We start from the raw sequence: 25,271 nt of genomic DNA, 5'->3' as shown, positions 1-25,271 counted from the left end.
GATGTCTTTTACCCTCGACCATCTGATTAGGTTATACAGCCCTCGCCTTTACCGAGGTGGGTTGATAAAGCTCCAGCGTCGGTCCACGAAGGCACTGTTCTCGAGCATTGATGAGGAAAATGTTCGAGGATGGATGGGTCGGTTCGTCCGAATCAAGACCTCTAACCTGATCCTCGCCGAAAGAATGTCATTCCCCAAGGAATGGAACATGAAACGTAAGTACAACTCCATCGATGATGTTTACTATTTTGCTTTCTTTATTCTCCTTCGATCTAATTTCTTTTTCATGGTGCATCTTCCCCTTGGTTTCCTGGTGCGATTCCGGACCTCGAAGGTTGGGTTCGACAACTGGCCTCTACTTCTTCACACGCCGAGCGGTGTTGGCGTGATTTGGACTGGGGTCGGTGGGAAGCTAAAAACAACGGTGAGTCCCTTTGTTCACATGTTGATGTTTCTCCGTAAAATACTTAGTTTCTCCTTACGCAGGTCTCGGAGACAATGTTGTTATGAGGCCACCTCTGCCTTGTGAAGAGGAGATCCCGAAGCCAACCAAAGAGAAAAGGAGGAAAACGACCTCGCCTCCAAATACCCCGAAGCCCAAAAAAGTAGGGTTCGAAAATCGAGGGTCGACCCTGCAGCCCGGTCTGCTAACGTAGCTCAACAACTTCGGGAGGAGGAGGAAGAAGGAGAGGACACCAATTGCTTGCTGGTAGCTCGGAAGAGAGGAAGCACTAAAGCTTCAAAGGCCGCTGAACTGGTGGTGGTTGATGCGGTTCAATCTCGAACCGAAGAAATCTCGGAGGGAAGTCCGAGCAGAGTCCCCGAGCCATCGGGTGATAAAAGTGCACCCCTCCGTGAAGAACGACTGGTGGGTATGCCTGAAGGGTCTAATTCCAAGGCCCCTCAAAGAGAAGAGAATGTCCCAAGTGATTCACTTGGGATAATTAATATAGATGAATCGCTGTCTGGCCCTACGTTCTCCGAAGGGCAGTTCCGAGATGCTCGGGCTATGAAGACTCCCGACGTGGGGACGACCCACGAAGGGAATGATATTTTACAGGGGTGCTTCGCAGGGGTCGAAGATGGTCCTGACCCGGATGCTTCGTTCATTTTTGACGAGGCCCAGCGGCTTTTTAAACAAGTAAGTTTCTACTTCAATAATTATGTTTGTGTTTTACTCTCATTTTTCCAAGTATGACTTTTTCCCTTTGTGTGAAGGCCATGACACTCCATCAAGAAACATTTTCCAAGTCCCGAGCCGAGCTGACCCGATGCGAGGCCGAACTCAAGAAGCTCGTGGAGGAGAGAGACGACCTCAAGCTCCTCCATGTTCAAAAAGAGGAGGAAATCAGGGACCTCCGAGTCGAACTAACGAGGGCTCATCGAGAACATACTGAGCTCATCGAGCAAGTAATATAACTTTTTGGGAATTTGTTACGTATTCATTTGATCTGGCGATTAACATTTTGACTATGCAGCCCCAGCAGAAGGACGATCTGGTGGAGCAGCTTCGAGAGGAGGTCATGACGAAAGAGGCCGAGACCCTAGGGTGGAAACAACACATGGATCGTCTTGCCTTGGAGAAGGACACGCTTCGGGCCTAGCTAACTTCGGTCGAATGCCAACTTTAAAATGTGAAGGGGGAAAGCTTGGCCCAGATTCGGAAGATTGAGTAGCTCGAGGCTAAGTTGTCCGCCGAGCTTGCAAAAGCTAAATCTGAGGCGGAGGCGTTTGTGGCCTCTTACCGAGCTGACGCGAGGCTGCCAACATTCGGGCACAAGAGATCTCTGTTGCTGCCAAAGTCAAATTTTCATGTGCTTTCGATCATGCCAGGCGACAATCCCGGAGAGAGACTCTCGAGGAAATGCATGCTCGTGGCTTTGACCTCTCGGCCGATATCGAGAAAGAGAAAGCTTCGGAGGACGAGGCTGCGGCTTTACTCTCCGATGATGAAGACTCTGCTAGTGGATCCGAGAGCGGAGGAGATGAGGATGAGGTCCCTGAAGAAGCGGCTCCCAAAGATGTGGCTCCCAAAGATGCGGCTCCCAAAGTGCACTAGGCCCTTAGGATTTTGTTTTTTGTGTAAGGCCCCTCGTGGGCATTGTAAATACCTTCTATTTACAAAAATTTCCCTTTCTTTCCGCTCTATCTCTGATCCGTGTTAAAGTTTGCTTTGGTTTTGCCTTGCGAAATTTTTGTTGTTGTAACTTCAATAATTGAGTAAGCATTAGCTCGAACTCAGAGTAAAACAAACCGTTAAGGTTTTTAGTATAATAGGCAAGTTTTGAACTTACAATAGAATACCTCTTAAGGTTTTATGATGAATCCTCGAGCTATATTCAAGTCGATTTTATTCGAGTTCGGAATAGTGGGACCCTTAGGTCCGAGTTGAGTGAGAACAAGGTCTCAAACTCTAAATGTTTTGGCCCTTAGGCTCTTTTAGATCGAGCCGTTATGGACCCTAAAAGATGGCTATTATTTCTCCCTTTTCGACTTAAAAGACTTAGCAAAAATTTCCTTATGCCTTAGCACGTATTTTTTACCCATTGGGTTTTTTGAGGGTCCGATGTCGATTGAGTCCCTTTTGCTTTTTGTGCCTTAGCACGTTTGTGTTAAGGTAATTTGATACCTCTTAAGGTTTTTCGAGGGCCGATTTTATCGAAGCCCTTTTGTATTATTTTCCGATGGTAGCCTTTTTTAACCGATTTTTCATAGAATTTGAAGGCCTATTTTGATTGCGAGGTTCAGATGTCTCCGAGTCGTATTAATTTGGCCGTAGCCTTTGAGTATGCCTCTTGGGCTTATTTCCCAATAACACTTCGAACTTGTTCGAGGTGTTAGTCCCCGAGAAAGATGGCCTTGGCCTATAGATCGAGGGGCGCCTCTTGAGGTCTTATGAATTCGAGTTTAGATAACTCGAACATGTTGATTATCGATGCCAGTCCCCGAGTGTTCGAGGTATATTTGCGCTTGGCCCTTGAGCCAATTTTCACAAAATCATAAGTATAGAGCTCGTATAGTAGCAAGTTTTCTTTGAGACACAAAGTGTTTGATATAGAAAAGAATGCTTTTTTGAATAATTTATACATGCGTACATGTTTTTCCATCGGGGATCGACTAATCTATATGGACACGGTTCAATTGACCATTTGGCCCATTACAAAGTTTCCCTATCAAGACCCTTTTTCATGAAGCATTTTTCTCGAAAATATATCCTCCGAGGGTGATGCCCCCTAGTATTCGAGGTTGATTGAAAAGAAGCCTTAGATACTGTTGAATTTTCCTTAGGTAGCACATAATTGTTGCCTCGTTAAAAACCTCGCCGGAAAAACCCATTTGGGATAAAAACCAATCTAAGGGAAAAAGAGTGCAACGTGTGCTTTAAAACCTATGGTCTGCGTGTTGAAGAGTTTTCTCGACGTCTTCGATCGAACACCTGCAATAAGTTAGTATCAAATATAAATCGAAAAGGGATAAGGTCATACCTCACCAATAATATCGTTTGTGCAGTGATACATTCCAATTGTTTGGCAATTGTCCGCCCTCCATTGTGCCGAGTTTGTAAGATCCCTTTCCGATGACGCCGATAACTCGATATGGACCTTCTGAATTTGGGCCTAGTTCCCTTCGTTTAGGTCTCGAGTATTGAGGGTGACTTTCCTTAGAACTAAGTCCTCGATTCCGAAGTGGCGAAGGTTGGTTCTTCTATTGTAGTATCTCTCGATTCTTTGCTTCTATGCAGCCATCCGAACAAGCGCAGCTTCTCGTTTTTCATTCATGAGTTCGAGGCTGGTATTCATAGCCTTGTGATTTGATTCCTCTGTTGCATGTCGAAATCTGGCGCTAGGTTCCCCGACTCGACTGGAATTAAGGCCTCGAAGCCATATACTAAGGAGAACGGGGATGCCCCTGTGCTGGACTTCGATGTCGCTCGATATGCCCAAAGAACTTCGGGTAGAACTTCCCTCCATTTCCCCTTAGCGTCATTCAACCTTTTCTTTAAGTTTTGAATGATAGTCTTGTTCGCCGATTCGGCCTGCCCGTTTCCGCTTGGGTGATACGGCGTCGATAAGATCCTATTTATTATGTGTTCTTCGAGGAACTCCGTTACCTTGCTGCCGATGAATTGCTTTCCGTTGTGGCATACGATTTCGGCAGGTATCCCGAATCGACACACGATGTGGTCCTAGATAGAGTCTATAACTTCTTTTTCTCTGACCTTCAAGGCCTGTGCTTCCTCCCATTTAGAAAAGTAATCAGTCATAAATAAAATGAATTTAGCTTTACCTGGGGCAGTTGGAAGAGGGTCGACGATATCCATCCCCCATTTCATGAATGGCCATGGGGATAGGACGGAATGAAGTTGCTCTCCGGGCTGATGGATCATCAGTGCAAACCTTTGACATTTATCACATTTTCGAACAAACTCCTTAGTGTCTTTTTCTATGCTATCCTAGTAATACTCTGCTCTAATGATTTTGCGAATCAAAGATTCGGCGGCGGAGTGGTTCCCACAAGTGCCCTCATGGATCTCTCATAAAACATAATCGGTGTCCCCCGGCCCTAAACATACCGCCAATGGCCCATCCAACGTCCTTCTGTATAATGTTCCATCTTCATCCAATGTGAACCGAGCAGCTTTGGTCCGTAAGGCCCTCGACTCTTTAGGGTCCAATGGGAGCTTTCCATTCTTTAACTATTCAATATATTTATTCCTTCAATCCCAGGTCAAGTTTGTAGAGTTTATCTCGGCATGACCTTCCTCGATCACGGATCTCGATAATTGGACGACAGCCCCCGGGATAATATCATCTTCCTCGACCGATGATCCCAAAATTTCGAGTGCATCGGACTCACTATTTTGTTCTCGAGGTACGTGGTCTAGAGTCCACTCCTTGAAGCAGTGAAAAGTTACATGTAGCTTGTCCAAATACCTTTGCATTCTATCTTCTCGAACTTCGAAGCTTTTGTTTACTTGGTTCACTACCAATAAAGAGTCACATTTGGCTTCAATGGCTTCTGCCCCCAAGCTTTTATCTAGTTCGAGACCTGCAATCATGGTCTCGTACTCAGCCTCATTGTTAGTCAATCTAGAAGTTTTGATAGACTGCCTAATAGTGTTACCTATGTGTGTCTTAAAAACGATGCCTAGCCCGGACCCCTTCACATTTGAAGCGCCGTCTGTGAAAAGGGTCCATACCCCCGACGATGTACCCGATTTTAACAAGAGTTCCTTTTCAACTTCGGGTACGAGGGTTGGCGTGAAATCGCCCACGAAGTCCTTTAAAATTTGAGACTTGATGGCCGTTCGGGGTTGATACTCGATATCGTACCCACTGAGTTCGACGGACCACTTGGCCAATCGACCCGAAAGTTCGGGTTTGTGCAAAATATTATGAAGTGGGTAAGTGGTTAACACACATATAGGGTGACATTGAAAGTATGGTTTCAACTTTCTAGAAGCGCTTATTAGTGCAAGTGCTAATTTCTCTAAGTGTGGATATCTAGTTTCTGATTCCCCTAAGGTTCGACTTACATAGTAAACAGGAAATTGTGTACCTTGGTCTTCTCGAACCAGGACACCACTTACTGCGATTTCTGACACTGCCAAATATAAGTAGAGTTTCTGATCTGCCTTCGGGGTGTGAAGCAATGGTGGGCTCGATAGATATCGTTTTAATTCCTCTAATGCTTGTTGACACTCCGGGGTCCAGGTGAAATCATTCTTCTTCTTGAGTAAGGAGAAAAATCTGTGGCTTCAATCCGATGACCTTGAGATAAATAGGCCTAAAGCAACTATCCGTGCAGTTAGCCTCTGCACGGCTTTTATGTTGTCCACGACGGTGATGTCTTCGATGGCCTTGATTTTATCGGGGTTGATCTCGATCCTTTGATTTGACACCATGAAGCCTAGGAACTTGCCCGAGCCGACCCCGAAAGCACATTTCTCGGGGTTGATTTTCATGTTACATTTCCTCAAAATCTCGAATATTTCCTACAAATGAGCCAAATGGTCCTCTGCGCGCAGGGACTTAACTAGCATGTCATCAATATAGACTTCCATTGACTTACCTATTTGTTCTTCGAACATCTTATTTACTGGGCGTTGGTAAGTGGCTCCTGCATTTTTTAGCCCGAAGGGCATTACATTGTAACAATATGTTCCATACTTAGTGATAAATGAAGTCTTCTCCTGGTCTTCCAGGTTCATCTGAATTTGATTGTACCGGAATAGGCGTCGAGAAAGGTAAAGGTCTCGTGGCCAGCCGTGGAATTGATCATGCGATCGATGTTAGGCAGTGGAAAAAAGTCTTTGGGGCATGCCTTGTTCAAATCATTGTAATCTACACACATTCCAAGTTTGTTCCTTTTTTTAGAGACTACGACTACATTGGCTAACCATTCGGGGTATTTTACCTCCCGAATGGACCCTATTTTGAGAAGTTTAGTTACCTCGTCCTTATGAATGCATGCTTTACCTCGGACTGGGGCCTTCTCTTTTGTTTCACCGGCTTGAACTTGGGGTCAAGGCTTAGCCGATGCGTTGTTATCTCTGGTGGGATCCCTGTCATATCTAAATGGGACCAAGCAAAATAATCCATGTTATCGGTAAGAAATTGAATAAGCTTTTTCCTAAGTTCGGGGGTTAACCCCGTTCCCAGGTATACCTTTCGCTCGGGCAGGTACTCGATCAATATAACCTGTTCTAGCTCCTCGACCGTTGATTTGGTGGCGTCGGAGTCTTCGGGTACAATAAAGGTTCGAGGAGTCAGAAATCCTCCTCTTCTTCTTCTATCTCCTGCTTTCCCGATTCGGTCGAGGCTGGTGGCTGTGATTGCTATTTGGTTTCTTGTTTACCTTTGATGCTCGACCTTTCCGAGGTTGATACCGGTATTACCTCGTCAACTGCAAATATTTCTTTTGCCGCATCCTGCTCCCCGTACACCGTTTTCACACCATCCAACGTCGGGAATTTCATAATTTGGTGAAGAGTCGAAGGAACTGCCCTCATGTTGTGGGTCCAAGGCCTCCCGAGTAGGGCATTGTACCTCATGTCGCCCTCGATCACGTGGAACATGGTATCTTGAATGGTTCCAGCCACGTTCACTGTAGAGTAATCTCACCTTTAGTTGTTTCACTAGCCATGTTGAAGCCATTTAAGACTCGAGCTGCGGGTACAATTTGATCTTGCAAACTGAGTTGTTCCACGACCCTCGATCGGACGATGTTCGTCGAACTACCTGGATCCACTAAAACACGCTTAACTTGAACTTTATTTAATAAGATAGAAATTACCAGAGCATTGTTGTGTGGTTGAGAAAGGCCTTCTGCTTCCTCATCATTGAATGATAAGGAACCCTCGGGCACGTAATCCCGGATCCGCTTCTCCCTAGTAATCGACACCTTAGTGCGTTTGAATACGGGCCCTTGTGGAATATCAACTCCGCCGACGATCACATGAATGATGTGTTGCGGTTCCTCCTGTTCATTTTTCCTATTGGCATCTCTGTCTCTGAAATGGTTCTTGGCTCGAACGCTGAGGAACACTCGAAGGTGGCCCTCGTTGAATAGATGGGCTACTTCCTCCCTTAATTGCCTGCAATCCTCGGTTCTGTGACCATGCGTGCCATGATATTTGCACATCAAGTTTGGGTTCCTTTGGGAAGGATCGGTTTGTTTAGGTATGGGCCATCTAGTATCTTTGATCCTTCCGATTGTTGATACAATACCTGATGCATCAACGCCAAAGTTATATATCGACAATCGAGGTGCCTCCACGGGATCAACATTCTTATCAAAACCGTTTTTACTCATAAGTCCCCGAGAATTTTGTCCTCAATTGTTCCTTCGATCATTCCGTGGGGTTTTGCGTCCCGAGCTATTGTTCCTTCGATATGCGGTATATGGTTGATATCGCTCCCTGTTCGACCTTTGTTCCCTGTCGATGTCCCTCTGGGTTTTAACTACTAACTTGTTTGGATGTACTGAACCGGAAGGGGCTCCTAGTTGGTCGTCCTCGACCCTGATCTTTGATTGATATCGATCGTGAACATCTGCCCAAGTTACAGCTGGATACTCGACCAAGTTTTGTTTCAACTGTTGTGACTCTATCGAACTTCGCTCGCAACCCTTGGGTGAAAGCTTGGCTGGCCCAATTATCTGTGACCGGTGGCAACTCCATGTGCTCCATTTGAAATCGGGATACGAACTCCCTCAACATATCATCACTCCTCTGTTTTATCTTAAAAACGTCTGATTTTCTTGTCGCGACCTTTATGGACCCGGCGTGCGCCTTCACGAAGGCGTCTGCTAACATGGCAAATGAGTCGATGGAATTTGGTGGCAGGTTATGATACCGGATCATTGCTCCCTTTGACAAAGTTTCCCCAAATTTTTTCAACAAAACCGACTCGATCTCGTCATCATTTAAGTCATTTCCTTTAATCCCGCATATGTACGAGAGTGATGTGTTCATTGGGATCGGTTGTCCCGTTATATTTAGGTATATCCGGCATAAAATTTCTTAGGAATGGGCTTCGGAGCTGCACTCTGAGGAAAAGGCTTTTGCACGAACTTTTTTGCATCCAAACCTTTTAAGATCGGGGGTGCCCCCGGTATCTAATCAACCCAGTAGTTGTATGTTTCTACTTTTTTATCATTATCTTCGATTTTCTTCTCTCCCGACTCGATTCTTTTGGTGAGCTCCTCGAGCATCTTCATAATTACAGGATCAATCCCTGATCCGTTACCATTTGACCGTTCTGGCACTGGCTCGGTACGGCGAGTGATCTCTGGTTCGACCACACTTGGGGTTCTATGTTGACTTTGAAGTTGAGCGATAGCAGCCTGCTGAGCCTGTAGCATCTCGAATATTTCCTGGAGGCTAACTCCCCCGTCACCAATGCCCTGTGTTCCTTGGCCACCAGATCAGCCTTCCCTGCGTACACTCCCTTCGGGGTCTGCACCTAAATCTGCATTCAAAGCAATGTGCGAACTGACATCGACTGGATCAGCACCCGGTACTCCCCCGAGGTTAGCCGGTGGCACCCCGGCTCCTGGAGCAATTACGTTATCGTTTTCGCCGTAAAATCCAATACCATCATCAGCATGTAGGGGTGCATTTTGTGAATTTAACATGTTTTAACCTGAGAACAAAAATTCTTGATAAGAACAAGTGTGAAAATAACGTGTGTTATCAGAATCAGCACTGAAAAAATCACTATTATTCTTAGCCCCACGTGGGCACCAAACTATTTACCCTAAAATCCGAGTAACAATTAAACTTATATTTTGGTTTTAAGGATATGTGATTTAACTCAATGCCAATTGATAAACAAAGAATTAAATGTATAAATAGAAGAATAAAATAAATCAAGCCAGTGTGCAAGTCAAATCTCGACCTCAAGCTATGATGGCCTCGAGGTAGAATGGTAGGAATAGCAAGATACAAAGCAACTCTTGATGAACAGTGAATAGAATAGCTAGTGAATAAAGTGCATGTATTATATTATCTGTCAAAAACGTGTCGTACAAATGAATGGGCTCCCCTTTATATAATAGAGGAGTCCTAAATAAGGTACACTTCTAATTACGAAAATAAATCCCGTGATTGGCGCCGATAACCGCTTGGTATGATCCATTCTGAGATTTCCGCCGAGACCTTCGGCTGGGTGCTAACATCTCACCATTCTGTTATTATGTCTTACTCGAGGTTAGTCATATTCGGCCTTGGTTTTCATCGATCACTTCGATCCTCAAGCTCCATACTCTGCCATCGGGCTCGAGCCAGGTCCGTTTTGAGCTCATTCTCAAATCAACTCCTCGAGCCTACGAAATCGAGGCATACCTGATTTCGACCGTATACAAAGTCTAATCACCAAATTTACTCATTTTCTTCAAAAGGTAATAATTTTTTTTTGTTTTGTAGTATACCAATATTATATGATCTCCAGTTTATAACTTTTTTTTTTGGCGTGCATGCATATAATATAGTTTGACATAATGCAATACTACCTAATTTGTTGTTTTCTTAAGAATTGATAGTGTTAATACATGTAACTTGTAAGCACACATGTTCCTACCAATATTATTGCTTTTATATACTTCTAGTTTATATTAATTAAAATCTTTAATATATATTACTTTATATTTTATACTTTAATTAAATAATTATTACTTTTTTTATAAAAAATATTAAATTTTCTTTTTAAGATAATGCTAATTGTAAACTAAATATTTACTCTTTTTTATCGTAATTTGATACTCAAAAGTTTTTTTTTTTTGAAAAGATTGACCAAATACAATTTGCTTATCAAAATATTGCAAAATATACTTTTCAAACAATTTGGCCAAACATAAACTGCTAATCTTCATAAATACTTTTTGAAAAATACTTTTAAATAAGTAATGTTCAAATAAATAATTTTGACAGCTCAGACAAACAGGCTTGTGGGAGATAGGGCTGCTTTTTTAAATGTCGAGTGCGTGCCATTCAAGAATTTCGAGAGAAAAATGTTAAAAGTTCATGAACCCTCTTATAGATCAGGGAGTAAACACCAATGAACAGGTTTTTCCTCTATCAATGTTGGTATTTCTAAAGGCTAGAAAAAGCACAAAAAAAAGGAAAAAAGGAAGCTGTAAGTGTAAAAATTAAAACGTCATATGGCATATGGATTAGTTGCCTCTTTTAATGTTTAATTACCTTTTGAAATTAACTACCAAAAGTTCGCGATTGAATCAAAAAGTCATATGGCATCTTGTCGAAAAGTTTAGGACCCGTTTGGCCATAGATTTTGCCAAAATATATTTGGGGTTCTTTTGACAAATACACGTTTGGCCTTAGATTTTAGTTAAAATATCATGGTATAGCCAGTTTTCACACTGGTCAATGAAAAATAGCCAGCGTTTATCAAGTCAATGAAAAATAGCCACTATTTTGCTGCAATAGGGACCGGTCCAGTATAATATACGGGAGTTCTGGTGCATTTGTGTACGAACTCCAGCATATTATGCTGGACCGGTAAACTTTGCTAACTCCTGTAAAATTTGCGGGAGACTGGAGCACCAGTGCTCCAAACTCCAGTATATTATACTGGACAATTATACTTGCTAGAACTCCCGTAAAATTTGCGGGAGTTCCAGCATAGTTATCCTGGAACTCCCGTAAAATTTACGGAGTTCAAGCATACTTATGCTGGAACTCCCGTAAAATTTGCGGGCGTATTTTTCCGGATTTTGAACAGTGTTTTCGCTCAGATTTAAAGTGGCTAAATTTCGATGACTTTTGAAACTTGGCTATTTTTCAACGACCAGTGGTAAATCTGGCTATTTTTGAATTTCTCCCTAGATTTTATCTACATTTTGGCAAATTCCCAAAACCCAAAATCCAAATCTCAAATGGCCCAAAATATCATCATTACATTTTTTAAAAATTACCCCAAACTTTTGAATTTTATAAAAGAGCCCACCATTTATTATTTTGTAACAATGTTGCTTCGTCTTCTCAGTTATCTGATAGTGTGTTATGTAGTTCATTATAAAATGATAATTTTGTATCAAATTTATTTATGTTCAGGACTATAGTTTGCTATAATATAATGAATGTTATTGATAAAGGTATTGTTGGGTATTTGTGATAGTTTTTAGAACTTGTTGGTATAATCATGTTTCATATTTTTTCAACAATAAAAGTGAAATATGTTTTGAAAACTTATGTCCAAACACATTTTCATCTTCAAATCAAACTTCACCCAAATCAAAATTTTCAAAATATCTTTGCCGTCGAAATTCCATCAAAATTTTATGATTTCTAACATATTTTAGTAGTGGACTGCATGCAGGAGCGCGAACCTAGAGTTTAGGTTACAGGTTTGGTCGAAACCAATAACTTTGATCCAAAATTTATACTTTGTTTTGAAAAATTTATTAAATATATACAAATTATTAATTTATAATTCAATAACTTAAAAGGACAATAATTCCGAATCTGTAGCTTCAAATCCTGGTTCGCATCTGTAGCCTTTCAAATTGTACTAAAGAAGAAAGGTGCTACCAGCAGAAAGAAGGTAACTTAAAAGAGAAAGAGGAAGGAAGATGACCAGTCCTCCTTATGTAATCTGCTTTTTCAGAAGTCTTTACAGCTTTTTCATTCAGCTTTGCTTCAGCGTTGGCTCTTTTCTCCTCTGCTATTCTCCTTGTTGATGCCAACTTATTTGTATACTTCTCTTGTGCCCTTGCTTTTATTCTTTCTGCCTTTACCTGTACCCAATATATAATAATAAAGTCACTCAACATTACTCACTATAATGACAACACTTACCTATCAAACTGACTTTAATTAATGTGAAGAGAAATAGTTTTTTGACTTTACTATTATAGGTAGTATAGTTAGCTAGCGTTTGGACATAGATTTAGTTGAAACTTGAAAAAATAATTTTTGAAGTAGTTTTGAAAAATACTTTTTGGAAGTTGAAATTATATTTGGACATGCATTTTATTTGAAAATTTTTTGAAGTTTTGTGAGTGGGAGAACAAGTTTCACCCAAAATCTACCCTAAACTAGATTTTGGGAACTTGAAAAATAATTTCACAAATTTTTCAAAAATAGATCATTAATCATGAACAAATAATGTTTTCAAAAAAGATTTAAAAAAACGGTGCCAAAATATATGGCCAAACGGGGCCTTAAGTGTAAAGTATATTGATACAAGTACTGGGCAGCGGTAAGTTAATTATTTTCAAAAAGTATATTGATATCAAGTTCGCACCTACTTTAACAAAGAATGGTGAGTGCAGTTGTAGTCTGCACCTGCATACTTAGGGTCGTTTGGTTTGAATATAGGTTATGATGGGATAAGTTATGCTGGGATTAGTTATCCTCGTATTGTTTTTATCCACTGTTTGGTATGTTATATTAAAAATGACATTTGTATAATTTATAAGAAGAAGGTATAAGTTATCCCGACACTAATTATCCCACCCCCTACAAGGTGTAAGTTATCCCGGTACTAATTTTAATCCCAGGATAACTTATCACAGGTTTGCTAACCAAACAAAGTATTAAGATGATATTAAATTTTTATCGGAGAAGTATTTCTACTTGTACCTCATACCAAACGACCCCTTAATATTTTATATTTGTCTCTAACAATAAATCAGGTACTCACCGCCGCAAGCAAGATGTGTAAAAATTAAAATGAAAGAAAGTACAACAACAACGATAACAAACTTAGTAGTTTCTCACAAGTGGGGTTTGAGGAGGGTAAGATGTTTGCAGCCTTACCCCTACCCCTGGAAGGGCAGAGAGGCTGTTTCCGATAGCCCTCGGCTAGAGAACGATTGAAAAAGAAAAGGTAATTGCAACAAGTAGGAATAACAGCAAGATAAAATAAGATTGAATCCAAGAATGCAGTCAAACTCTAGGTAGTAATAGCCATCTATGAATAAAAGATATCATACTAACACTAATGCTAGCGAACTGAGTAAGATTAAAGTGAAAGAAAGTGACATGTCAAAATGAATTAAGATTGATTACCTCCATTCTTTTCATTTCCATTTCAGCTTTCCTCTTTTCATGATTTTCCCAAGCTTGTATTTTCACCTCTTCGCGCTTATACCTGCAGATTAATCAATATATATGCTGTTACTCATATGATCAACGCAAAGAAAGAGTGGTACAAACAGGCTCGTTTAGATTAGTTGATTATATGTAGCAAATAAGCATGAAAATCGCTTTTAACCTATGTTGCACGGACTCTCCAAACTACTGCCGCACCCGTGTCAGATTCTCCAAAAATACACTGCTTTTGGAGAATTCGACACGCACCCGGCAACATTTTCGGTGAGTCCAAGCAACATAGCTTTTAACTGCATGCCGGAACTGATAAGCAGTTATGTATTTGGATAAAAGTTATTGAAATGAAAAAATATATAGTACGGTAATTTTTAGTCAACAGAGCAGCCTATCTAGAACATTACCTGGCCATGTACTTGGCACGTTCAGCCTCATCCCAAGCCATTGCGCGAGTTTCTAGTGGATTTGCAGGTTCAGTTTCCTTCTTAGCTGCTAATTCATTGTCAATAGTTTCTTCTGCATCGTGAACGATTCGTGTAGTCCCTGCATTTCCCCTGTTCTGAGCTGTGGTGGCAACAGTTTGACCATTTTCTATAGTCTGCAGTAGCCCATTGTGGCCCCTAACAGGAGTAGAAGATCCTGAGGATATTGGACTTGTTGCTGCTGGAGTTGTAGCTCTAATTGGAGTGGCAGTTCTTGATGGTTCTTGGCTTGCAATTGGGGTCATTTCTGTTCCCATGTCCCTAACACATATCGATCGAACAGCTGAGGCAGAGTTGTTATTAGAAGCCTTATTAATTCTCCATATTGATTCATCACAATCAACTTTCTTTGTTTCAACTTCAAATTGAATCATACTACTAGAATCTCCCTCCTCGCCACTCGAATAATCCTCTTTCTTTGGAACTGGTGCAATCAACCTTAAGTCATCAGCATTCGAGTTTCGAGGGGTGGCTTTAGATTGTTGTTTTTCTCCTCCACCTCTTGAAAGATTCACTAACCATTTTTGTGCATCATCCCATTTTGATGGTGTTGGTTTACCTGAGGCTGCTGCTCTATGGTGTGTCGTTGCACGATTTACTCCATTCCCTTTATGAAACTCAAAATTCATACTGCTGCCTCCTCCTACAACCTCTTGTTTTTGTCCATAATTCAAGCATCCTTTGTCCTCTATGGATCTCATTTTTATATACCACAACTTCTTGTGGTTGCTTGTACTGTACCAACAAAATCACCCCTTCTCTTGATTACTTTTGCCTAATTACTTATGAACAATTCTAAAGAGTCTATATGGATTTTAAAGGCAGATCTAGATACTTAAGATTTGTGCTAAACTTCAGTTTTTTATAAGTAGCAGCAAAGAACTATCTTATGTTTAGTTCTGAAAATGGGATCCACTGTTTGAAACAAAGAACAAAACCTTCAGAAGCAGCACTGAAATAATTAATATGCAAAGTTAAACAGTGTACTAAATGAAAAAAACCTCAAATATAGACGACAAACAACTGAATTCATTTAAGATTTGGCAAAATGAGTTAATTAGTAAAAGAGTTAATTTTAGTAGAAAGAAGAGGAAAAAGAGTAGTGCACCATAACAAACTTGAAGAGGAGCTGAAGAGTGAAGCAGAGAGTGCAGGGAATACTAAATCCTCGGAACCATGATTTTTTGAGACTGGCAGAGCTAAAAGATATCAAGTTCAGATCCACTGTATTCTGCTGATAACTTTTCTAGTAAAATAGTCTTCATTTGCATGGTACACACCAAAAAATTGTTCCTAATAATTTAAGGATTTAAATTATATATACTCACAACTCAATTTTTTTAATAGTATTAATGTATTTAAATACTCTCTTCATTCCAATTTATGTGAACATGTTTGACTGGGCACGGAATTTAAGAAAATTTGTGGTCCTAAACGAGTCAAAAAGACCCCAAAGTATTTGTGAGGATATAAATTTTTTTTATTAAAGATAGAATTGTAAGTTTAAGCTAAATTGTTACTAAATTTAGAAAAGGGTCATTCTTTTTAGAACAGATCAAAAAGAGAATAGATTTAGATAAACTGAAACAAAGGAAGTATATTTTAGTAAGTAAAAATATCTTACTTTTTAGGTCACTAATCTCACTTTTTTTATATAGCTACTCGTAACTATCTTTTAAGTGACATAATAATGTAAGAATTCTTTTATATATCAATATATAAAAGTTAAATTCGTAATAATACAAAGATGAATAAAAATAACCCCCTCCCACCCCTCTCTCTAATAAGTAAAAAACTTATATATGTATATTGAGTAGAAAAAATCTTTATACTATTAGATTAAGTTAACTTGCAGCAATTAGGAACTCTACATATCAATCCTGAAATAATAACATGAAAAATGAATTAATTGTTACAAAACTTAGCTTAAAGTAACAATATAGAACAAGAAGATAAGTAGAATAAGAGAAGAAGAGATAACTTTTTTATTTCTTCTATGTATTCAAGTGTGTTACAAAGTGAGTTCTCATCCTCTATTTATAGTACAACATTGAGGTATATCAAAAGAATTCCATAAATATGCTATTAAGCATTTGAGATCATGTAGGAAGATCATGGGTAGGTTATGGAGGTGTGGGAGTTACAACAATAATGATGAGAAGTAGTGGGGGTTATCTACATAATGGAGAAGAGTAGTGGGAGTTACATTTGATTAGTGGACATCCATATAAATATATATATTTCATAACATTAATAATCTATTATAACCGACTAAAATATACTTCCTCCGGTCCACAGTAAATGACTATTTTACCTTTTTATTTTGGTGCAAAATAAGTGTCCACTTATATAATCAAGAAGGATTTAATTTTTTTTTTCAAAATTTGCCCTTATTTACATATTCTAAATTAAGGTTAATTTAGTATTACGTCCTTTTTCTTTTGTATTTCCTTAATAGGTATGTCAAAGATAAAATGGCCACTTATTGTGGACAGGAGATAGTATTGATAGTATAAAATTCACATTAAACGCATTATTAATAAAATAAATTTGAAGTACTAACTCTTTTACCTAGAAAGTTGTGCATTTTATTCCTAAATACACAGTTGGGTAAGTGGGTTTTTGTAACTTACCTCCCACTATTTCACTCTCCATGGAATCTTGGGAATAGTTTCAGTGACACTTTAACCCAAAAAACCATAGATAAATAATGATTCTTCGAATATTTTAAGGCACTGCTCCACTATATATAGAAAAAGTACACATTTACATAAAATTTCTAGTGTAACGGTTAGTAGCTAGGTAACAAAGGCAGCTGTAGACATCAAATGGGAGTGACACTTGGGGGGGGGGGGGTACAATATTTAATGCAGATGTCAGTATGTGAGTTTTTGGCAGTGTTGGATTAGATATATTGCTAATAAACAAAAACAATTCTGAGATATTTCACATGGCCAGGATGGGCATGGGACTGTTGCATTTGTTCCCTAGAGTGGTACAATTTCTGGAAAAATATTAAATTGGGATAGTTGATGAGGATGACAATGATGTTGGGTCGAAAATAACAACGCGTCAGGCGTAAGTTAACAATGTAAATCTTGAACGATAAATGAGACGACAAAGAAACATATACTAAACTAGGCATAATAATTTAATATGATTTGACCAATTGACATACATGTGAGAAAACTAATATACCAGAAAAATATTATTGAGAGAAAAATCTCCCCCTAAACAAGACTCTCTAAGGACTACATTGTGGATGTTATTGTATTGTTGTGTAAAAGAAGATCTCTCAATTTATAGAGGCCAACACATTCCTCTAAAAAAGGAACCCGTCAAATATGGGAAATATCTATATTTTGCTTTAAGGAAAAGTAAAATAATTATGGTTAATATTCTACTCTTCCTTCAAGTAAAAGAATAAATTCAAATAATGCAAGAAAATCGGGAAAATTCCGAACAATTCTCCCATTTGGCCTGAATTTTCTTGATAATGCTTGATCCGCCTTCTTCACATATTCTTCATCACTGCTGCTTGAGGTAGTTACAAAAATGTGTGGGTTAAAAATTGGAGCCTCGTGCTTTAAAGATGAGCACTTATAAAAATATTAGAGCCCCTGCATTAAAAGGGAGCAGAGTTAAAAGTAGAACCCTACGTTTAAAGTGGATAGGTTTAAAAATGGAGCCTATGTTAAAAGTGAGTAGGATTAAAAGTGTGAGCTCAGCGTTAATAGTAAGTACGAGTTCAAAATTGGAGCTCATGCGTTGAAAGTAACCAAAAGGTTGAAAGTGGAGCCTATGCATTAAGAAAAAACATGAGGAAAAGTTCGAGCTCATGTATGGGTTAAAAATAGTTTTTGTTTTTAAATATGCAACAACATGAGTTTTGAAACCATTTGGTTGAAACTTTTATCTCCACGTATAGTATTTTTGACATTTTTTTGTTGATAAAAATCTTCATTATCGTCAAATTGGTCGTTGCTTGATTTGAACTCGCCTTGAACTTGTCTTTAATCTCATTTCAACCATTGGCTCTGATACCACTTGTTGGTGTCGAAAATAACAAGACGTCATGCAGAAGCTAACAATGCAAACCTTGAACGATAAATGAGATGACAAAAAAAAACATATACTAAATTAGGCATAATAATTTAATATGATTTGGTCAGTTGACCTACATATGAGAAAACTAATATAAAAAACAAACAAAAAAAACTATTGAGAGAAAAATCTTCCCCTAAACAAGACTCTCTTAAGGACTACATTGTGAATGTGATTGTGTTGTTGTGTGAAGGAAGGTCTCTCACTTATAGAGGACACAACATTTTCCTCCAATAAAAGAATCCGCCAAATATGGAAGAGATCTATATTTTCCTTTAAGGAATAGTAAAACAATTATGGTTAATATCAAGCAAAAGAATAAATCCAAACAAAGTAAGAAAATCAGGACAAATTCCCAACAAAGGCCCCCTATTTTTTTTATACCATATTGATGTTTTATAGGGATGATTTGTGTGGTTTCCAATTTTTGCGTGCATAGATTATAGAAGGACCTGATTTTTCTATGTGTTCCTTAAACTACTATTACGGAAATATTAAATGCGAAAAGTAAAGAACACAAGTATTTTTACGTGGAAAACACCCGGCTCAAAAGGTGAAAAAATCACGACCTACTACTCAGTAGGATTTTCCCCAACACTTCACTAAATCACTGAGCCAAAACAATATTTACAAAAACTCTTTGTAAACCTAAGGATTACCTCTAATCTCATTGTGGCAACCAACCTCTAACTGTTGCGACAACTTCAAGTTAACTCTAACTTGAATACTCAGAGTACCTAATACAATTGCTTCTAGATAAAGCTGAAAGGTACAATTCGAAAACACATACTACAATGAAACTAGAATAAAGGAAAGACACTTGGAACTGGTTCTTCTATCTGGTTCATGTAGCTTCAGGTTCGCACACTTGAATTACAGGAGAATTGCTTGCAAAATGCCTTGCTATTTTCCCCTCAACCTCACGTTTTTCAGCTTTTGTGCGTACCTGTAAAGTGAGAACATCCTGTAATTTATAGAGTTAGTAGAATAGGAAATAACTAGAGTTCCAATGCTATACTCTTCTTTGGTGGAAGAGTTCTAGTTAACTTCAACTTCTAACTCCTTCCTTATCTTGGATAATATTTTATTTGAGTAAGGAGTCCTTCTCCTTATCATTATGCAACCTTTTTTATCAGGAGATATCATATATAACAAGATAAACTTATCTCCCTCGCGTGCATCCCTTATGCTCGAATCTGCCCGTGTCTGTGTACGCTGTGGATGAACCTTGGTTCATGCTTGAGTTCCTTTGTCAATCATCAAAACAAACTTCACCTGGGCCAACACATAGATAGAAATACCCTAGTGTAAGAGCCGAATTTGGGACGAGTTCATTAAATTTTAATACCAACTATTATTTTTGGCGTGAATTATTTATAATATATACGGACAATGAGATTACAGGGGGATTTGCATCTATACTCGCTTTTTGGGTCACGTTTTAACTTATACCCACTTTGCAAAAAAAATTGCAAGCGTACCCACTTTTCGCGTAAACTTCAAGCATACGCGCCTGAAGTAGCAAAGTGAATCACACAAACTTCAGCATTCTAGTAGACGGGCCTGAAGTTGTTTGTAATTCCTGAATTTAAGCATTCTACTAGCTGAAGTTTTGTTCTCTATTTGCTAAACTTCAGCATGTTTTAGCTAAAGTTTTGTCCTGGATTCAATAGTTTTGTCGTAAAGCTTTTCAAAAACTTCAGCAGAAGATGCTGAAGTTATTTAGTTTATTTGTAAAAACTTCAGCACTAAATAAGCTGAAGTTTTGTCCTGAATTCATTAGTTTTGTCGTAAAGCTTTTTCAAAAACTTCAGCAGAAGATGCTGAAATTATTTAGTTCATTTGTAAAAAAATTCAGTACTAAATAAGCTGAAGTTTTTGTCATACACTCGTACTAGCCGAAGTTTTGTCTTCTTCCCCAAGTAAAAAGGTTCATGCCAATAAGCTTGTTGCAGGGCAACAGTTTGCTGGTTATAATGTTGATCGATCAGTTCCTAGCCCTGGGATTGGCCATTAACAATTAGCTTCCTATATTGGCTACTTTTAACTTTGCAATGGCTGCATATATACAGGATTATGAAGTGCAAATATACCCCATTCAACAATTTTGAAACAGATAATTGATCAATTAACATATAACTTTATGACGAACATCAACCAATTTTCATTTGTTGAAACATCGACACCAAGAAGACATAAGTTCTTCCGCAACAAATCCGCATTCTTGAATTGAAGGCCTTTGAGTCCTATTTCAACTGCAGCTTCAACATTCCTCATCCAGGACAAAGAGTAGAAAAGAAAGGAGGAAGAAAGGAGCGCACAGGTAGCAGGAAGAAGGAGTCACATTGTTTACCCTCGAATCCGGATAACAATTGAATTTATATGGGGTTTTAAGGATCCGTGAACTAAAAGATACAAAAGGTTTTTAGGTTGAGGAAAATAAAGATAAAGACTCAACAATTGCTGTTAAAGTAAATAATCGCAGAATATAGTATTGCTTAGAACAATTGTGTTTCCTCCTCCACAAGAATTTAGAGAGATCCCCTTTTATACATTCTGATTAAGGGTAAAAATAAGGTAGGTAAATTGATTACATCGTGGATCCCTGTAATTACGCCTTAATGGCCTGAAGTGGTTGAGAAAATCACGTTTGGGCGAGATATCCGGCGACGCTTGGTTATCCGTTACGAGTCCGGCTTCCGACCTTGTGTGTTTCTCCATCCGGTGGTGACTCCTTTCGAGCTCTGTAACGGTCTCGAAATGACTCGACCTCGGTTGTAGACGTGGCCGTCGTTCTACCTTGCATCCAGGTCGGGTTCGATGGCCCCGACTTGCTCCGGACCGGACCCAACCCGGTCGGGCTCAAGCAAAAAAGGGTATCACCCAATACAGATAGTCCCCTCGTTTATTAGAGAGTAATGATAATAAACGATATGACCGGTGACGTGATGCCCGTGACGTATGGCCATACGCCAGGTGAAAAAGCCATCGAGTGCTCTGACCACGCCTGCTGCAGGCATTTAATGCTTCTCTTAATTATCTGTCGCTTCGTGTCTGTGGCTTCGCGATTCGTGCCACCGCCTCATGGAAAAAGTATAAACGACCCTTCCAGGTTCAACATTTCCTATCTTTCTCAAATTCTGCGTTGGTTGTATTTTCTTTTCATCTCTTCGTAAAGCTTTAAGAAATGGCGAAAACTTCACAAAGTGTTCCTTCTAGACCAAGCTCGGCCGCGAGCCCCGCTAGATCTGATGAACATGCACCAGAACCCCCATTGAAAGCATTCACACCGACTGGTTGCTCGGTATCTGCCGACTTCCAGGTTGAAAACCCATCATCGGTCCCGGGCCGCGGCGAACCGGCATCGGAGTATATTAGTCTAATCACTCCCGGTTGCCTAGACCGGGTGAGGGCTGAATGTAGATGGGAAGGGAAAGACCTGGTCGCCCCTTCCCGTGACGAGTCGATTATGACTCACGTTGAAGGATATCTTAGTGTATATACATATCCCTTCACCTTAGGCCCCTTAGAACCCATCATAGTGGAGTTCTGCCGGCGGTACGAGGTGACCTTAGGTCAGATCCACCCCTCGATGTGGCGGATCGTATATCTCTTTCGGTTTTTTGTTGAGAGAGTCGAGGGCGATTTCCCCTTTACCCTCGACCATCTTCTTCGACTATACAGCCCCCGAATATTTCGAGGGGGATTAATAAAACTGGCCCGCCGGGCTAGCAAACCCCCATTCTCCAGCATCGATGAAGACAAAGATCGAGGCTGGATGAGCAGGTTTGTCCGGATCAGGACGTCCGACCTGATTCCGGCCGATTGCATGCCATTTCCGGAGAGGTGGAACCTCAAACGTAAGTATTTTCTCACTGTTCATCTTTTAGAGCGTGTTTTCCTCAACTTCTTCCTGAAACCCCCTTTTCTTGTGCAGCGGTGACCCAAACTCCAGCTGCCGTCAAGGATCTGGCCGGCTGGGTAAACAAGATAGTGGCCCAGCGGCCATATTCGGAGCGAAACTGGAAGGAAATCTCCAAAGGTCGGTGGGAGGCGAAAAACCATGGTAAGCCTTCTTTTTGACCGGTAGCGCATTTTTTCCTGTATATCGGGAATGCATCATAACCCTCGTGTTTTGCAGGCTTGCCCAAGGACGCGGAGATGAGGTCTTCAATACTATGCCCCCTTCCGGTTCCGGGAGAAAATAAAAGGCCCGGGGAGTCCGGTACGGACGAGCCCCAAAGGAAGATTAAGCGGACAAAAAGGGCCGCCCGCAAACTAAAAAGCCAAATCGTCTTGTCCTCCGAGGAGGAGGACGACAAAGAGGATGACGATGAGGAGCAGCCGGAGCTCGTCCGCCATCGATCCATTCGACCGGACCCTGAGCCGGTGGTCGATCCAGCTGAGGCTCCTCCCGAGGACGTGAGGGTTGAGGATGCTAGTGAACCCTCGGCCCCTGCGCGGGCATCCCCGGGTACCGATCACCCGGTTACGTCCCCCCCATCTTCCTCGACTTGGGGGCAGCTGCCGGACGACATCCCGATGATGGGAGGTAGCTTCGAGACCTTTTTTGATGGGGTACCCTCCGCCAACACTTTCGGGCTCGAAATCCCCCGGAAAGACCCCCAGGCCGAATCAAGTGGGACTTCGGCCGTCAACAAGCTTGTCGATAGGTTTCCAGCTCCGAGCCTGGACCCGGACTGTAACAGGATAGTAACTTTTGCTATCCCCAAAGACGTCCGGGCTCTGGGGCCCCCGGTCGGGGTTGCAAGCTACCTTCATCACCTGATGACGGAGGAAGACCGGGCTGCAACCGAGGCTGTAGATTGGACATGCCTTTTCAACGAAGCCCAACAGGCGCAGCTCAAGGTACTCGCTTCTTCCTTTATTTCTAATATTTTTGCCTTGTGACCCAGTACTGACTCTTTAGACTTTTCCTTTGCAGGCATCGGTGCTATATCACTCGATGTTCCTCCGAATCAAGGACAAAATGGAGGCGGAGCGAGAGGGGCGCCGGGTCCTTGAAGAGAAGCTGCTAGAAAGCCGGACCGGATTGGACCTTTTGAATTAAGAGCACGCGTCCTGTGCTATCCGGCTGGAGGAAGCAAAGAAAGAGCTCGGTTCAAAGCTAAGGGGGGTGCAAGCCGAGCTTAATCGGGTTAAGGCCGAGCTTGACGAGAGCAGAGCCGAACTTAATGAGAACAAAGCCGAACTGGAAGCCCGGGTGCAACAGTTGGAGTCGGAGAAGACTTCCCTTCGGGAAGAGGTTGCGGACTTGACGTTGGCCAATGAGGCTCGAGTCCTTGAAATTGAGCTATGGACCAATCGATTTCGGGAAGCTGAGGCTAAAGTTTCTCAGGCCGAGGAGACTGCCAACGATATGGTGGCCCAATATAGGGCCGATGCTGATGCGGCCAACCAGCAGTCAAGAATGTTAGCCGAATATGCGAAGTGTCAGGCCCGGCTTGAAGTTCTTACTGAACTCCAACGTCGCGGTTTCGATCTTGCATCGGACGTCGCCAAAGCCGCCGAAGCTGAGGACGCTTCGAGAAGGGCGACGTTCCCCGAAGAATTAGAGGATGGCTCCGATTGACTCCGGGAATAGGCTAGGCTTTGTTTTGTTTTTCCCCTCTTATGTAATTGCTCCGGTAGCGAGCTTTTTTATGCAACACTGCCCTTTGCCAATTCTTGTTATTACTTTGCCTTTTATCTTTTCGGAACGATGGTAGTCCTTTATATTTTTCGAAATAGTCTCCGAGTGAATGTATTCGAACTCAGGTGAACTTCGACCTTCGGGTTTTCTCAAGGCAGTCCCCGAGTGAGTTGATTCGAGCTCGGGTGAAGTCTAACCCTTAGGTTTCTTCGAAGCAGTCCCCGAGTGAGTGGGTTCGAGCTCGGGTGGAGTCTAACCCTTAGGTTTCTTCGAAGCAGTCCCCGAGTGAGTGGGTTCGGACTCGGGCGCAATTTGACCTTCAGGTTTTGTATCGATTTTACGCCTTTTTCTTAAGGTCTTACAAGTTCGAGTATACTTCGCCTTTTAGTGAAGTCGATGATGAAGCCGGTATTACCTCTTTTTGAGATTTTATGAATTTGGACCCGCCTTCTCGAGGACTTATGGTCAAAATAATGCCTTATCGAGGCCTTACGAATTTCGAACTCACCTCTGAGGTCTTTCAGTTTTATGTGTCGCCTTATTAAGGTCTTATGAGCTTGGACTTGCCTTCTTGAGGTCTTATAGTTTAAGTGTTGCCTCATTGAGGTCTTATGAGCCTAAAGCAGGTCTTATGTGATCGAATATGAGATCGAATATGCCTCGAGGAGGTCTTATGTTCAAATGTGCCTCGAGGAGGTCTTATGTTCGAATGTGCCTCGAGGAGGTCTTATGTTCGAATGTGCCTCGAGGAGGTCTTATGTTCGAATGTGCCTCGAGGAGGTCTTATGTTCGAATGTGCCTCGAGGAGGTCTTATGTTCGAATGTGCCTCGAGGAGGTCTTATGTTCGAATGTGCCTCGAGGAGGTCTTATGTTCGAATGTGCCTCGAGGAGGTCTTATGTTCGAATGTGCCTCGAGGAGGTCTTATGTTCGAATGTGCCTCGAGGAGGTCTTATGTTCGAATGTGCCTCGAGGAGGTCTTATGTTCGAATGTGCCTCGAGGAGGTCTTATGTTCGAATGTGCCTCGAGGAGGTCTTATGTTCGAATGTGCCTCGAGGAGGTCTTATGTTCGAATGTGCCTCGAGGAGGTCTTATGTTCGAATGTGCCTCGAGGAGGTCTTATGTTCGAATGTGCCTCGAGGAGGTCTTATGTTCGAATGTGCCTCGAGGAGGTCTTATGTTCGAATGTGCCTCGAGGAGGTCTTATGTTCGAATGTGCCTCGAGGAGGTCTTATGTTCGAATGTGCCTCGAGGAGGTCTTATGTTCGAATGTGCCTCGAGGAGGTCTTATGTTCGAATGTGCCTCGAGGAGGTCTTATGTTCGAATGTGCCTCGAGGAGGTCTTATGTTCGAATGTGCCTCGAGGAGGTCTTATGTTCGAATGTGCCTCGAGGAGGTCTTATGTTCGAATGTGCCTCGAGGAGGTCTTATGTTCGAATGTGCCTCGAGGAGGTCTTAT

General features: G+C 41.2%; 1 protein-coding gene across 2 annotated transcripts; it reads right to left on the bottom strand.

Moving 5' to 3' along the window:
- Positions 1-11,907: 11,907 nt before the first annotated feature.
- Positions 11,908-15,340, bottom strand: LOC109211034 (uncharacterized protein At3g61260). Of its 2 annotated transcripts, none has more exons than XM_019374533.1 (4): positions 15,164-15,340; positions 13,978-14,790; positions 13,535-13,616; positions 11,908-12,258 (listed from the first exon to the last, which is right to left on the bottom strand). In XM_019374533.1, exons 2-4 carry the CDS (start codon positions 14,754-14,756, stop codon positions 12,049-12,051), a joined length of 1,071 nt encoding a protein of 356 aa, XP_019230078.1. In that variant the 5' UTR covers positions 14,757-14,790; positions 15,164-15,340; the 3' UTR covers positions 11,908-12,048. The 2 variants fall into 2 exon arrangements, with proteins under 2 accessions (XP_019230078.1, XP_019230077.1); XM_019374532.1 differs by having other exon boundaries at positions 13,978-15,007; positions 15,164-15,339.
- Positions 15,341-25,271: the final 9,931 nt, after the last annotated feature.

The sequence above is a fragment of the Nicotiana attenuata genome, unplaced genomic scaffold (genome assembly GCF_001879085.1).
Source record: "Nicotiana attenuata strain UT unplaced genomic scaffold, NIATTr2, whole genome shotgun sequence".
Lineage (NCBI taxonomy): Eukaryota > Viridiplantae > Streptophyta > Magnoliopsida > Solanales > Solanaceae > Nicotiana > Nicotiana attenuata.
The sequence above is the reverse complement of the archived record's forward strand: the minus strand, read 5'-3'. Positions and strand labels throughout refer to the sequence as shown.